Source organism: Pseudorasbora parva, chromosome 8, assembly GCF_024679245.1.
Source record: "Pseudorasbora parva isolate DD20220531a chromosome 8, ASM2467924v1, whole genome shotgun sequence".
Classification (NCBI taxonomy): domain Eukaryota; kingdom Metazoa; phylum Chordata; class Actinopteri; order Cypriniformes; family Gobionidae; genus Pseudorasbora; species Pseudorasbora parva.
The window spans coordinates 10,435,505-10,453,246 of record NC_090179.1 but is presented as its reverse complement, the minus strand read 5'-3'; the positions used below and the strand labels follow the sequence as shown (position 1 = coordinate 10,453,246).

Below are 17,742 nucleotides of genomic sequence, written 5' to 3'. Positions count from 1 at the left end.
CATCCTCAGGGCTGCAGGAATGTTCCGCTGGTTGCTTTTCGACGGCGGTTTGCTTGATTCCGGAGGTCAGCGACAGTGTTGCTAAAGGAGATAAAATCTGAACACCTATGATGAATCAGGGTCTTATATAGCCTCCTGTATGCTAATATAAGCCCCCTTTTTCGGCGGTCTCTCTGGAGCGCCCCCATTGGTTCGCTCCTCTCAGCCGCCTCACCATAGGTTCCTGCAGTTGCCGCGGCCCGGCCAATCAGAGCGCTCCTCGCGACAAAGGATTTATCATCGAAGATCTCCTTTCTGGTGTTTGGGGCAAAACTTATCATTCCACCCTTCAAGCGTTCAGCCCAATTTACAAGAGAGGATACTGAGAAGACACAAGCCATAGCGCGTCTCAGGATAGTGGTCGAAAGGGTCATAGGCAGAATTAAGTCCAATCACATCTGGGACTCACCTGTACCTCTCACACTTATGGGCACTGTCAGCCAGATCTGGCACAACTGTTGTGTTATGGTGAATTTTCAAGGACCTTTGTCTTTTGAAGAAGATTGAGATCTGGAGAGTATATTGCATGTGATGTTGCATACTTATCCTGGTTTTAGGTTTGCTCTTTTTTTGTCATTGATGTATATCTGTAAATAACTGTATTCTATAATAACTATATTCTGTGTACCAGAAGCGATTATTTTGACATTAAAGCCATTAACTGAATAAACAACTTTTTGTTTTTTTAAAAACTAATGTCACAGTTTTTTACATTAACATAATAACTTTGCATTTTATAGTACCAGTAAGTGAGGCAAGAAGGAACATTAGTGAGGTAATGTGATAATTTATTTGACTTATTTAACTGATTAATAAATTAACTATACGGGTTAATTCAGGAACCTAAAAATTTTTAAATAAGTAAGCACAACTGATTAATAATAAAACATTCCCATTACAGCATTGCAGCAAATATTTTAAAAGACATGTGAGAGTCAAAAGATAGTGAGAAACAAGAAACTGATTGATTGATTGATTCATTAACATGAAACCTGTAAATATCTAATGAAAGTTAAGGACAGTTCGGTCTTCAGTGCGAGTTCAAGTACACATCCATGTATGTGTTGTAGTAAAACAGGTCTAATTTGTCCTTCATTTTGTGTATGAATGAATCATCTCTCCAAATTCTTTCAACATATACATTTGTTTGAGTGTCCGTGACAAAGTCACACCACTCAAGGCCAGTTACGGCTAATTGTCCCTGAACCTGCCAGTAGTATCGGTGTGACTGCCTCAGGCTGACATAGCCATTTTCCCTCTTAAGGTGCGCAACCTGTGAAGCATCATGTTTTGTAGTGCTCTTCACTTCTACAAGTCCAAACGGCGGTGACTCTGAAGGGTCATAGACCCTACCGTCTGGACTAGCCCCAAGATGTGGTGCTTCTGGGGGAATGACAAATCCGACAGACAGTACATTAACTACCCTGAATTTAGCATAATTGTTAAGGACTTCTGACTCCATTTGAAGACCTCGCATCATTGCAGCAGTTTGCTTTTTGGAGCCTCTTATCATTTGCCCAGCAAGGGCCTTTGCTGCAGCCTCTGGATCTGCATTTCCCTCCCAGGAAGAGCAGGCCTCTCAAAAGCGACTGGCAGTTAACCGTGGTTGACGTAACTGCGCCCACGCAGGACATATGAACAGGGAACTTGAGTACTCAGTGGTCAAACCTCTAGTTTGTGAGGCTCCTCGTTTTTCCTCTGTGATGGGTAGCATCTAGCCCTCACAAAAATCTGCCCGTTTACTACATTTGATACTGACACGCAAACACACGGACATAAATACAGACATTGCCAGAGAAAAATGTTAACTGATGATGATACCATTCGGGTAACATTATTGTCGCTAACATACACACAAGACGTTCACTTGGACAACCATAAACAGAACAAATTGATACCATAATGCCTAATTAAAAGCAGACTTTAATGTTTTAGTAATATAGTATATGTCCTACTATACATACATAATGTCTAAGTGGACACGCAAATAATTTGTCACTCAGTAAAAGTTAACGTTAGCCAGATCGCTCTCTACTTACCTTGATAATTATGAACAAATTCCTCGTGGAAAAATTTGTATCCTTTATTAATTTTTTTATTTTTGGTGATTGAGTTTTCCTCCACGAGTCTTGAAACATCCGCAAATGTTATAATTGGCAGGTTAGTTAGTGCGGTTGTGTAAACTATTCTCTGGTCCATTTTGCCGATTTTGCCGAGTGATGTATTGGTTTGTTGACGCTTGACAGGAACTCCGCCTCCACAACGGTTACGTATTTCCGGTTTTTGTGAGAAAGGTCTATTCGCCGAACTCAACTTGCTGAGCGCGATCGGCTTATATAAGCACTGTCCGTCGGTGACGTCACGATCAGAACTGCCGCGCCTGTGACGTCGCACATCATGGCCAGTCGAGCGCGAAGCTGAGACCAATGACGCGAATTTATCATAGACTGTAAAAAAGTTAATATAAAGAGATTGTTAATCCACATCAAGCGTGAAGCTGAGTGAGATTGTGCTAATTTATCCATCTTTTGTATATTTCTGTCTTAAATGTATGTTTCACCTTTATATTTGTGTCAATATTGCATGTTGCGTTTACTCGTTTCATTGAAGAGGATATCGAATTTGCAAATATTTTCCTCAGTTTAATGTATTTAAAGAATCATTTAATCACACAAATGGAGATATTTTGATTAAATCTTCCCTCGACAGTCAAACTAGCCTACCAGCTTTGTCAAAAAGTTCTTATAAAGAGATTGTTAATCCACATCAAGCGTGAAGCTGAGTGAGATTGTGCTAATTTATCCATCTTTTGTATATTTCTGTCTTAAATGTGTTTCACCTTTATATTTGTGTCAATATTGCATGTTATTAAGCGTTTATTGATCGTTTCTTTGAAGAGGATGTCGAATTAGCAAATATTTTCCTCAGTTTAATATATTTAAAGAGTCATTTAATCAGACAAATGGAGATATTTTGAATAAAATCTTCCCTTGACAGTCAAACTAGCCAACCAGCTTTGTCAAAAAGTTCATATAAAGAGATTGTAGTAAATCCACATTTTCTGACTATTAGTACTATTAGTACTACAGCCTTAACAATGACACTCCCAATGGATGAGGAATAATTTAATAGCATTTAATAGAGCCGTGTAATGACGTATAAATAATGAATATCAAAAAAATTGTCTGATAGACTGTTTAATATACAACATAACCAAAGACTGGGCTATGTAAAATGTGAATTAACTTTTATTAATAACTTTGGTAAGTTGGAGGGGGGCCCAAAAAATGCAGCCTGCCTAGTGTAGTCCATTTATTTAATCCGGCTCTGTTCATGAATTATTACACTTTAACAAATACTTTTTTGAAATTCCTATGAAATGAATGTAAAAAATACTTCCTTAACCAACTCCATTGAAAAAGTGGACTGGCACTGTTGCACTCTATTTCTGTAATTTCTCTGAGGACAAATCTTAATGCTACGCCATACAATGGCAATTCTAGATAGCTGTGTGTCTTCAACTTTGTTCCAAAAGCTTGAGAATGGCCCTTTTCTATTCCAGCATGGCAATAATCCTGTGATCATGAGTCTGAAAGAATATGACTGCCTGCAAAAAAGCCTGTACATAAACCCCACTGAACACATTCAGTATCAAAGGGAATGGGAACATTTAAAGGAAGACCTTTCCAGAACAGTATAAGCTGTTATATGGCTCCTTTTCACATTCACACCGACAGGAATTAAATCACTTTTTCAAGTGGGAAATGTATTCCTACTTGAAAAACAAATAATAACTTTATACATCAAAAGTTTTTAACCAAAACAAAAAAGACTTTTTATTGCTGTTGTTTTTACATTTTACATTACTTTTATGCATTTTGGCAGACACTTTTATTCAAAGTTACTTGCATTCAAGAAAAATACTTTTCATGGAGTGTTGTTGTTTATTTTCTGTGGTAATCAATATCATGTCACAGGTGACGATTTGTATTTAATTAGTTTTTTTAATAAAGAGTAATCATCTGAAATGTCACTATAACAGAGTAATGGATAAAAAATGTGATATTAATAGACATCATTGTTTTCTGTCTTTGCAGCTGAACATCCTGGTTGATACTGGAAGCAGCAACTTTGCTGTAGCGGCAGCAGCACATCCCTACATCACACACTACTATAACAGAGCACTGTAAGATCACATCCCTACATCACACACTACTATAACAGAGCACTGTAAGATCACATCCCTACATCACACACTACTATAACAGAGCACTGTAAGATCACATCCCTACATCACACACTACTATAACAGAGCGGTGTAAGATCACATCCCTACATCACACACTAGTATAACAGAGCACTGTAAGATCACATCCCTACATCACACACTACTATAACAGAGCACTGTAAGATCACATCCCTTCATCACACACTACTATAACAGAGCACTGTAAGATCACATCCCTACATCACACACTACTATAACAGAGCACTGTAAGATCACATCCCTACATCACACACTACTATAACAGAGCACTGTAAGATCACATCCCTACATCACACACTACTATAACAGAGCACTGTAAGATCACATCCCTACATCACACACTAGTATAACAGAGCACTGTAAGATCACATCCCTACATCACACACTACTATAACAGAGCACTGTAAGATCACATCCCTACATCACACACTACTATAACAGAGCGGTGTAAGATCACATCCCTACATCACACACTACTATAACAGAGCACTGTAAGATCACATCCCTACATCACACACTACTATAACAGAGCACTGTAAGATCACATCCCTACATCACACACTACTATAACAGAGCACTGTAAGATCACATCCCTACATCACACACTACTATAACAGAGCACTGTAAGATCACATCCCTACATCACACACTACTATAACAGAGCACTGTAAGATCACATCCCTTCATCACACACTACTATAACAGAGCGCTGTAAGATCACATCCCAACATCACACACTACTATAACAGAGCACTGTAAGATCACATCCCTTCATCACACACTACTATAACAGAGCGCTGTAAGATCACATCCCTTCATCACACACTACTATAACAGAGTACTGTAAGATCACATCCCTAATCACACACTACTATAACAGAGCACTGTAAAATCACATCCCTTTATCACACACTACTATAGCAGAGCACTGTAAGATCACATCCCTTCATCACACACTACTATAACAGAGCACTGTAATATCACATCCCAAGATCACACACTACTATAAAAGAGCATTGTAAGATCACATCCCTACATCACACACTACTATAACGGAGCACTGTAAGATCACATCCCTACATCACACACTACTATAACGGAGCACTGTAAGATCACATCCCTACATCACACACTACTATAACAGAGCACTGTAAGATCACATCCCTTCATCACACACTACTATAACAGAGCGCTGTAAGATCACATCCCAACATCACACACTACTATAACAGAGCACTGTAAGATCACATCCCTTCATCAGACACTACTATAACAGAGCACTGTAAGATCACATCCCTTCATCACACACTACTATAACAGATTACTGTAAGATCACATCCCTTCATCACACACTACTATAACAGAGCACTGTAAGATCACATCCCTTCATCACACTACTATAACAGAGCGCTATAAGATCACATCCCTACATCACACACTACTATAACAGAGCACTGTAAGATCACATCCCTACATCACACACTGCTATAACAGATTACTGTAAGATCACATCCCTTCATCACACACGACTATATCAGAGCACTGTAAGATCACATCCCTACATCACACACTACTATAACAGAGCACTGTAAGATCACATCCCTTCATCACACACTACTATAACAGAGCACTGTAAGATCACATCCCTACATCACACACTAATATAACAGAGCGGTGTAAGATCACATCCCTACATCACACACTAATATAACAGAGCACTGTAAGATCACATCCCTACATCACACACTACTATAACAGAGCACTGTAAGATCACATCCCTACATCACACACTACTATAACAGAGCACTGTAAGATCACATCCCTACATCACACACTAATATAACAGAGCGGTGTAAGATCACATCCCTACATCACACACTAATATAACAGAGCACTGTAAGATCACATCCCTACATCACACACTACTATAACAGAGCGGTGTAAGATCACATCCCTACATCACACACTAATATAACAGAGCGGTGTAAGATCACATCCCTACATCACACACTAATATAACAGAGCACTGTAAGATCACATCCCTACATCACACACTACTATAACAGAGCACTGTAAGATCACATCCCTACATCACACACTACTATAACAGAGCACTGTAAGATCACATCCCTACATCACACACTACTATAACAGAGCACTGTAAGATCACATCCCTACATCACACACTACTATAACAGAGCGGTGTAAGATCACATCCCTACATCACACACTAATATAACAGAGCACTGTAAGATCACATCCCTACATCACACACTACTATAATAGAGTACTGTAAGATCACATCCCTTCATCACACACTACTATAACAGAGCACTGTAAGATCACATCCCTACATCACACACTACTATAACAGAGCACTGTAAGATCACATCCCTTCATCACACACTACTATAACAGAGCACTGTAAGATCACATCCCTACATCACACACTACTATAACAGAGTACTGTAAGATCACATCCCTTCATCACACACTACTATAACAGAGCACTGTAAGATCACATCCCTTCATCACACACTACTATAACAGAGCACTGTAAGATCACATCCCTACATCACACACTACTATAACAGAGCACTGTAAGATCACATCCCTACATCACACACTACTATAACAGAGTACTGTAAGATCACATCCCTTCATCACACACTACTATAACAGAGCACTGTAAGATCACATCCCTACATCACACACTACTATAACAGAGCGGTGTAAGATCACATCCCTTCATCACACACTACTATAACAGAGCACTGTAAGATCACATCCCTACATCACACACTACTATAATAGAGTACTGTAAGATCACATCCCTACATCACACACTACTATAACAGAGCACTGTAAGATCACATCCCTACATCACACACTACTATAATAGAGTACTGTAAGATCACATCCCTACATCACACACTACTATAATAGAGTACTGTAAGATCACATCCCTTCATCACACACTACTATAACAGAGCACTGTAAGATCACATCCCTTCATCACACACTACTATAACAGAGCACTGTAAGATCACATCCCTACATCACACACTACTATAACAGAGCACTGTAAGATCACATCCCTACATCACACACTACTATAACAGAGTACTGTAAGATCACATCCCTTCATCACACACTACTATAACAGAGCACTGTAAGATCACATCCCTTCATCACACACTACTATAACAGAGCACTGTAAGATCACATCCCTTCATCACACACTACTATAACAGATTACTGTAAGATCACATCCCTTCATCACACACTACTATAACAGAGCACTGTAAGATCACATCCCTTCATCACACACTACTATAACAGATTACTGTAAGATCACATCCCTTCATCACACACTACTATAACAGCATTGTAAGATCACATCCCTACATCACACACTACTATAACAGAGCACTGTAAGATCACATCCCTACATCACACACTACTATAACAGATTACTGTAAGATCACATCCCTACATCACACACTACTATAACAGATTACTGTAAGATCACATCCCTTCATCACACACTACTATGCCACTCCTCACCACTATATGCAGACAAAACTTACAATCATTAATTCCAGCCTTTTAATGTATGTGAGTGAATTATATTTGTAATTTCTGTTCAGTTCCAGTACTTATCAGAGCACTGGGAAAGCAGTTGCAGTAAAATACACACAGGGAGAATGGGAGGGGGAACTGGGAACTGACCACATCACCATTCCTCAAGGGCCCAGTGGTACCATCACCATCAACATAGCCGCGATCCTCACCTCAGAAGGCTTCTTCCTGCCTGGAATCAATTGGCAGGGAATTCTTGGACTTGCATATCCTTTACTGGTTCGGGTAAGTCACATGATGATGTTACATAGGTGTTTTATTTATAAAAGGTGTGTTACGTTAGAGATGGTCGAACATGTTTGATTTAGCTCAGCTATGGTGTCACAAAGGTGCGGCTCAGATTCTCAAACATCAGTGCACTCTACTAGTAAACTCAGTGATATGGTAGGTGTATATTTGCTTTTAGGTGGCATTCTTCAGAAAAAAATTGACAATGAACTGAAATGTTTTCCCCTTCTAAATAGAATATTTGTGTTTGTTTCAAAACACCAAATAGTACCATGCTAACAGGTACTTTTTTGAAATACCATACAAAATACAGTGGTAAATGATTATGGTAAGTATTCAGTGTCTGAGTAATTTCTAATATCACAAATGTACCAGTATAATTAGTACTATTTTTTACATCAGAAATGTTATCTTAAAGGTGCAGTGTGTGAATTTTAGCAGAGTGAATTTAGGTGAATTGCATCACCAACCGCTCACCCCCTTCCTTCCGGAGCGCACAGAGAAGCTACGGTGGCCGACACAGGACAAAGATGATGTTGTTTGAGACAGCAAGGAGTAGCTAATTTGTCCATTTAGGGCTTCTGTAGAAACATGGCGGTGCAAAATGGTGGTTTCACTGTAAGAGTGTGTGTACTGTGTAGATAGAAATGGCTCATTCTAAGGTAATAAAAACAACGGTTCATTATGAAAGGTTTTTATACAACACTAAAAACATAGTTATGTATATTATATTGCATTTCTGTCAATAGATCCTCATAAGTACTACACACTGAACCTTTAAGGGCTAGTATTTGCCCCCTGGATTTTACTTTTAAAGGATAATTTTGTGTCCTTGTCAAACTTTTTATCAGTTATTTCTAAATACTAAACGCATACCAATTTGCATTTAGGCTATTGATATTGTATGATCTGAAAATACAAAGTTTTCTTTTAGCATTTTGTCTTTCTCTCCTCTCAGCCTGACCCATCAGTGGAGCCCTTCTTTAACTCTGTTGTGCGGCAGACTGGGATTCCAGATGTGTTCTCTCTCCAGATGTGTGGAGCTGGAGTCTCTGCCAGCACTGCAGCTGACCCAGCGGGCGGCAGCCTGGTGCGTACCAAACCTGAAACCTGAAGCAGTCTTACAATCCAAATTAATACAAACGAATCCAACTACTAGGAGTAAACTGCTACAGTGTGTACACCAATTTGTTAATCTTAACAGGAAATCTATTTATTTACTATATAATTAATATTTATTAATGCAGTCACAGAACATTCTTTAAATAACTTTCTTTTTTTTTCAATAATTTTTTAATTCGTCTAAAGAAATGTTAGCATGTCTTCAGTCATATCATACAAAAAAAAGTATGGCAAGAGCTGTTTTTTTAACATAGTTTTTACTTTCTTTATTAGCATACTTTTTGTGGTATTGTTTCTAAATTATGTAAACTTATTATTTGTTAAAATATTAGACTGAAAAGTGTATTTAAACCAGAAGCTGCAATCCCTATGGACAATTTGAACAAAACCCAGTTTCGCCCAAAACTGAGACCCTGATCACAAGTGGCCTTTGGTAAAAGATTTGAGAACATTGCTATTAACAGATAAAAAGGATTTCAACCATACAAGTTGGTGCCATAGGTAGCATTCAGGATTCAGGTAGCAAATTAGATCTATTAACACCTCTCAAGGACAGATGAGATTGGGTTTCTCAGTGCTACTCAAGAAACATAATAGCTCAGTGCGTCTCTGTGTCTCACACCTCCATTGCCTCATATAGGATTGCGCGTCTCGTTAGTGAGAAGCTAATTAAGCTAAAGAGAGCCCCCTGCTGCCGGCACATTCTGTTAGCAATGCGGGAGAGCTGGAAGAAGAGACGGCCATGTGTCCCGCAGAGTGGAGCAGATGGGAAGCGCAGTGGGACGGGTGTGTCCTGTGTCCACCGCTCAACAACGGCCAAAGCCTTCTGGAAATATTTGAATAGCCTCTTAATTAGATGCTATTTGCTGAAGACAAAGAGCCAAATCTTGTCATTTAGATTTTTTTATTGTCTTAATTTGAATGTATTTTTTGCTTTATACAAGGAAAAATAGATGTTGTACTGTAAGATCTATCATTATATTAGTGTTACTTAAAAAAGAGAACCTGCTGATTCAGATAATACTAGTTCTGGCAGACTTTTGTTTTTCTGTCAAAATATTTTTCCCTGTGTAAATGTTTTATTTATAAATAAATACAATTATTTATCATTTTATTATTTATATAGAACATTTTTACAACTTTTGCTGTCAAGTAGACAGGCAGCATTGAAAGAGTTGAAAGCGTCGTAATTAAGACCAGAATTTAACTAAATATTTCAATACTTTAAGGGAATTGTGTGAAAATGATTTGACACAACTGACAAAAGATATATATTTTTTTCCTCAATATGTTTTATTTCTTACTGTTTGTTGACAGTATTTTCTGATTTATGGAGTGATAAACCTTAAAAGATAACCTTTTAATTTGAACCTGGCTTTATTCACTGTTCGGATTTTTGTTCTCAAAATGTATGCAAATATGTGCATATTTAATTCGATAATGTCACATTTGCATATTAAACAACATTTCAGAAAACTTGCAATATAAGACAGTTGTCTTAATGTATTGTGACTAATCAACTGGGGAATTCACCTGTAGTGTCTTGCCTTCATTTAGCTCAAGTGTATCCATTTGTCAATATCTTGGAAGATTTTTACAATAAACAACAGAAAGATTATATGCCTCAGATGACATGCTTTGATGTCTTCGTGTTGCATTTCAGATCATGGGAGGAGTTGAGCCAACCTTGTACCGGGGTTCAGTTTGGTACACGCCGATCCTGGAAGAGTGGTACTATCAAGTGGAAGTCTTGAAGCTTGAAGTTGGAGACCAAAATTTAAACTTGGATTGCAAAGAGGTACATACATATGGGGAAAAACAATGATTATTTGACCTTGTGTTGCAACTGGAATTGGTCCAAGGCTGAGCTAAAATTGTACCTTTAAAGGCTGCCAGTGGAGGAACTACAGCATTCGATGAGAAACGAATATAGTGATCTTGTTTATAAAATCCTGAGCAGAGCAGAGCTAGTATTTCTCTTGATTGATGGAGGCCTTGATTGATCTTAATCTACCTTTTTTTTTTGTTCAGTACAACTCAGATAAAGCCATTGTGGATAGTGGGACGACTCTACTGCGACTTCCTGGAAATGTGTTTAGTGCTGTGGTGGAGGCTATTATGCAAACATCATTGGTATGAGCTTCCGTTCTGGCAAATGATTGACCTCAGAAACAATTTAAAGGGTTTCATTACTCAGTCTATTCTAAAACAGCTCCTCAGTTACAATTGATTGGATGCAATTCTGCTTTCTCCTGCTCTCATAGATTGAGGATTTCTCTGCTGGATTTTTTGACGGCACCAAGCTTGCATGTTGGATGAGAGGAGAATCGCCATGGAGGCTTTTTCCGAAACTCTCAATCTACCTCAGAGCCACGAACACCAGCCAGTCCTTCCGCATCACCATCCACCCTCAGGTCAGGACTACCCCTTACACCCCTTTTTACCAGCATGAACCGGGTGCTAGTTCAGAGCTAGTGCTACTTCGGTGTTCGACTGACGAGCCTTCTAAGAAACGGTTTGCCTTTTCACAGGATAGAAAGCAACCACAGAGCTAAGTCTGATAGTATACGTGTAGAGAGGCAGCGGGAAACACAAACACTCCAGCCTTGTTCAAGATGCATCGCCGCTGCACAGACCGATCCGCGTATGACATCAAAGTATCGCAAGAGCGATTCAAAAGCATAAGGAGTCGTTTGCTCTCGCTGTACTTTGATGTTGCACGGCGATCAGCCCGCATAGCGCCGATGCGTCCCGAACAAGGCTTCCATCAACAATGGCGAACATTGCGTTACTATTGATGCACATAGGGAATCCAATGCATTTGCGTTGCTCGATGTAATGTGTATACGGTTGTTAAGGCTGACGTCACGCGGCAGCGCTTCCGGGTCCAAACGCTCTATCTTATACCATAAGAAAAACTACAAACGGTGCTAATATACACACACAATGTGGTGTAATACTACAAAAAAGCTATAATCATAACCTTTTTCTCCATAGCAAAATTACAGATGGCCAGACAGTGATTCATCTTTTTTAAATCGTTAAAATATTATTGTATGTGACGCTGTGAGCTCAGAGACTGTTGTGTAGACTGTAAGTATTTAAAATGTTAAACTTTTTTAAATGTTTGATATTTAATATGAACAAATAGCGCTCATAAACGGGCGTCAATGGCATTCTCAAGTGAAACGAGTTAAGGCTTGGACCCAGAAAAGGTGTTCCTTACGTCACGACTTAACAAGCGGATATACAGAGATTCCAATCAAGCAGCTATTAGCTCGATTAGCTGCTATTTCAAAAATGCCGGTCACAAGTTTGTGTTTGTCTAGGCTCTGGCTCCAAACCAGCAGCAGCACTGCCTTGGTGGAAAAGGAGTATTAGAGAAACATGGAACGAACTCAGCGTTTGTTGAATCAATGTGGTCAACTCTAGCCTGACAAGCCAGACCCACATCAAGATGTTTGGTCTGGAAACTCACCATAGACAGGGCTCAATCCGAGGGGCGGGATAAACGGTTGTCTTTCAAACTCCCTCTGCACGCGATAGGATAGCGCTACCACCAACCAGAGCAACGAAGGTGAAACAGAGCTCGTTGATAGATTAAACATTCACCGTATCCGGTCGGCTAAACTCTGAACACATCTTCCCTTTTTAAGAATGACTTCAGTGCCGTTCTTTGTTCTTTTCTCAGAGAAAAGCTTAACTCAAAGTCTTCCAGAGTCGCGGTCAGAGCTGATTCGAAAGACCGCCGCCGTTCGCCAGTTTCTGTGTTTACTAGAAGCACGCAAGCGCAACTCGGCCGTCGTCATTATGGCCCCGCCCGCCGACTCTATACACGATGTGATTGGCCCGGCAAGAGTTAGGGGAATACAGCTCAGTATGGTACTGAGAGTTGCTAGACGGCACTCGCGGCAGATTAGATTTTTAAGTCTAGATTTCTAGGCTAGGTAAACTCCCCAATTGTGGGAATGGGCCTCCAGGGGCCGTATAATTGTCCTAAACCAAGATTGTATATACCTTACAGATCTTCTTTTGACATCAGTTTTTGTCTCGGCAGCTGTTTGTCCAGCCAGTCACGGATATTGACGGCACATTGGACTGTTTCCGTTTCGGAATCTCCCCTTCAGCCAACGGCTTAGTCATTGGAGCCACTGTGATGGAGGGATTCTATGTCATCTTTGACCGCGCACAAAAGAGGGTGGGCTTTGCTGTCAGCACATGTGCAGGTAGGTGGGTCACTAGTAGACACAAGGGCCGTCTTCTATGAGACAATTTAACTCAGTGTTAAAGAGAGAGTAGTCTCTAGCGCCCAGTAGGCCATTAAAAGTGTATAATTTATCCATAGGCAATCCAGCGGGCAAAAACATTTTCGTTTTGTGTTTGGTTTGGCCTTTAATGTCGCTAATTTTAGTCCTTATATATTTGCTTTTTTAGAGCTACAGGGATAACATATTCATCCCAGAAACAAGTTTGCATTTTAGCTCTTATGGTTCAGTTGTCCTGAAGTCTATTAACTTTTTGTTACAAATGTTTTTTTATGAAACTTATTTATATTCAATTGTTGATAAAGAAATAATTCATGAAGCTTTTAATAAGCAGAGGCTTTATTTTTTATTTTGATATATTGCATGTTCAGATATTCATACAACAAAATTAAAATTATTCAAAAATGGTGGCATGGAGTTAAATGTCATCATATCGCACTTGAAAACACATCTACACATTACTCCGCTTTCACCGCCTCTTTGTGTTTATAATCACACTCTTGCAAACCACTCACCGCGGTGCAGATCGTACATTTAGCTTTTAACTTCTGACAAATGTATTTAGTCTTCAAAATTCATACGTTGTTAATTGATAAGGACTATCATGATGGACAAAATGTGTAAGAATCATAAGCTTTTGTTGGTCACAGAGAAATCTGGAAAATTGCAAGGGGAACCAGGGAGACGCAACCTTCTGGGTTGGCCTACAAAAATACATCAAGTAACTTAATTGTACAGCCTTATAGGTCTTTTTTTATGAGCGTTAGTATACACGCCCAGCCTTTCAAAGTATACTCTATTTGATAGTGTGTGCAGTGTGCAAGCAGGCTTTCTACACATACGCATTAGAAAAACTCAAAGCACATATGCAGGCTGCACATTCAAAAAATAAGGCTACATATGATGAAATTCGCATCACGCACAGTGGGTCCCGGCTGTGGACCTGGAGTCCTGGTCCATTGGTTGCAACAACCAAAGGATACTGGTTGGGTATGGCATTATTTTCCTGTCAAATGTCGAGAGTGGGGCATACTGGGGCATTTTGCCCCTTTATCTCAAAATTAGAGGGCGTTTTGTTCAGATTTTAATAATTTTAGATAGTCAGAATGTCAGTAACCAAACAGTTAACTGGAGCCATTGACTTCCATAGAAGGAAAAAAAAATACTATGGAAGTCAATGGCTCCAGGTAACTGTTTGGTTACTGACATTCTTCCAAATATCTTTCCTTGTGTTCAACTGAAGAAAAAAATTAATGCAGGTTTGAAACAACTTGAGGGTGAGTAAAGGATGACAGAATTTTCATTTTAAAGTGAACTATCCCTTTAAGAGAAGAGGCGAGATTGCATTGGACACGTTTTAAGTGAAGGCATATTCTCTGAGTGAGCCCAGAGAAAACTCTTACAAGAGCAGCAGTGTGTATCGGAGAGCACATTCACAGTGGGATAAATGAACCTTTATGAGGGACTCCTTCCTAAGATCTATTTTTATGTTAAAAAAATATATAAATATTTAAACTGTTAAATAGTAATCGTGAGTGACATTATAAATACAACATATTGTTTCCAACCTTAAATTGGCTATTAATGCAACTGTCACAATAAATGTATGTAAGCAGCTTGTGTAAGAATACTGCCTTACAACCCCAGTGAGCGAGATAAAGGGGACTATGGAGAGTAAAACCCACTAAAGATACAGAGCAAACATTTACAATTCTCGAATGTATACGGCAGAGAAACATTTAGAAATGTAACCCATTTAGAAAATTCAGTTCAGTTTTTCTCTGTCGTTTTATCCTCTGAAAGTTTGAAACCCCCTGGTCTAGAGTGTAAATGCAGCTTCTTTTTGTATACTCTCGTCCTTCAAACAGAAAACGGCGGCGTACCCTTCGCGGAGATCGCAGGGCCTTTCCTAGCTGAGGGCGTAGCGTCAGACTGCACAAGCGGCTCGTCTCTCAGGGAGCCTATGATGTGGGGGATCGCATACGCTCTGATGGGCATATGCGGAGTGGTTCTGATCATACTCGTCATCTTGCTCATACTGCCGTGCCGATGCCACGGAGACGGGGAGATTACGGACGAGTCCTCACTGGTGCGCCATCGCATCAAGTGACGTCAGGCGCCGATGGAAGACGAGGAGACGCCATCTCAGCCAAATGGGGCTGAAGGGAACTCAGGGCAGGTAACGGGTGAACACACTGCATTGAGCTTGACCCCGAGGTCACAGATTCCTCTTCTGGACACTTGTGGACATTTACGGTAGATTTGTAGATGGGACAAAACTACTGAAGGATGAAGGAATAATTATTATATGTGTGCCTTTTTAATAAGATATCATAAAGTGCCAAAATATGAGTATCAAGACAAGAAATCATGGAGCATCAACATTACGCTATTCTCCACTTATAAATATGCTGCTCTTTTTATTCAGTCTTTAATACAATTGTCAATAAAGCTACTGTAAATCAGCAATGGTCTCTCAGGGGCCTATATGGTCCAATGAAGTACTGTATATGTACTGTTCACATCGATAACAAATCTGTCAATGTAATCACCTTTATGTTTGAAACCTGTGTAATGGAAGATGTTTGGCAGAAAACTATGCTGCTCTTTTTCGTACGATGAAAGTAAATGGGGAGGGATGCTGGTCAAAAATGACAAACAAATTGCCATTGTTTTGGCTTTAGAAGACTTGTTATATAGCACACATCTGTGTGGACTACGATTATAATCTTTTTGTAAGGCATTTTTCTGCCGTGGGCTGTATTCAGGAACTTTCGCAGAAACCGAACAACGTATGATTAAATAACAAAGTTGGTTTCACGTTCCACTGGGCAAAGACTGCAGGAGAGTTTCATGTTCTGACATCAAACGTTCACTCTGAATGTCTGCGCGCCACACATATAGTAACTTGAGTTCATTTTGTACTATTTTAAAAGTGTCTGAGTGATTGATACCAGCAGAGCAGATCATGATAAAGATTAAAAACAGGGAAACTCTTGACTGCTCTGAGGGTTGTGCCTTTCTTGTGTAAAATACCCTTAATTAAAAATGACCTTTTGCCACAGATAATTAATGGTATTGTGTTCAGTTCAAATTTGATTTGGTCATTAATTTCCTCAGACTGAAGATTTCTTTAATTTCTAATCTGGGTATTTAAGAAGGACTGCCAAAAGAGCCAGACTCCTTAACATGTGCTGTCTTTTTATTGGCTTGTATGCTTTTATGCTCTGTGTAATTGATCTTTTGTTTCCTAATTCTTTAATTTACATGTGCAGGTCTACCTGGCAAATAAATTGTTAGACTGGAATCTTGTGAAATGATTATTTCTAGTAGATTATAGGGCTTTTCGCACTTAAAATAATCAAGCCAATTATTATCTGACTGAGCAATTTGCATGTACATGACTAAAAGGAATTACTGTAAAGTTATGACGGGTTTTTGATGGTGAGATCGTGAAGGTGAAGCTTGGTGTGAGACTATGACTAATTCATGATATGCAAATACACAGAATCAAATATCTGAAATGATGGACAATATTTAGTGAGAATATCAGTCTAATTGTATAGTATCAGTACACAGTTCTAGTGTATCTAAAGAGTCTCTTTAGAGTTGGATAAAAGTAGTTTTTTATTTGTATTATGTTTTATTAGATTTTTGTTGTCTTAACAGAAGCACATAAAAGGAAAGCACATTACGATTGCATTGTGGGACGTTTTTTTTAGGTCCATCCCCTTTCATTGTATGAAAAAGAGCAGCATAAACATTCACTAAACACCATAAGATGATCTCACATAAAGAAAATAATGCGAATCTGTGAAGATGGGCTGGAAACACCTGGGCCTTGAGTTTTTCCAAACTTTTAACTGACGTATATCTATGTCATATGTGAATCAGGGTCATATTTACTAACAGCTTGCATCAGAACAAACCCTGTTTTAGTGTTAAAATACTACTGTCAGGATTTACTAAAGACACGCAGAGAGAAATTAGCACTGAAAAAGAGTTTCCCTTTCAGACACGACATTTATGGGAGGAGAGTATTGAAATTAATCATGCAAGGTGATTTTCTGATTTGTGCCATTGTTTAACACCCCCCAAAAAAGAATGTTTTAAAAGCCCTTTGTCATTTGACATGCTGTGATAGTTGGTCCCTGTCCCAAAGGGCACACTTGCGGTCTT

At 39.1% G+C, this 17,742-nt stretch overlaps 1 protein-coding gene across 1 annotated transcript in view; it reads left to right on the top strand.

Annotated features, from left to right (window-relative positions):
* bace2 (beta-secretase 2) overlaps positions 1–17,742 on the top strand; it is a 38,014-nt gene extending 20,272 nt beyond the window's left edge. Inside the window, exons 2-9 of the mRNA XM_067450075.1 lie at positions 4,137–4,225; positions 7,957–8,173; positions 9,135–9,266; positions 10,962–11,096; positions 11,330–11,431; positions 11,563–11,712; positions 13,356–13,524; positions 15,432–17,742. Of these exons, the coding sequence (XP_067306176.1) occupies positions 4,137–4,225; positions 7,957–8,173; positions 9,135–9,266; positions 10,962–11,096; positions 11,330–11,431; positions 11,563–11,712; positions 13,356–13,524; positions 15,432–15,673 (1,236 nt within the window). The 3' untranslated portion in view covers positions 15,674–17,742. The remainder of the gene's footprint in view (positions 1–4,136; positions 4,226–7,956; positions 8,174–9,134; positions 9,267–10,961; positions 11,097–11,329; positions 11,432–11,562; positions 11,713–13,355; positions 13,525–15,431) is intronic.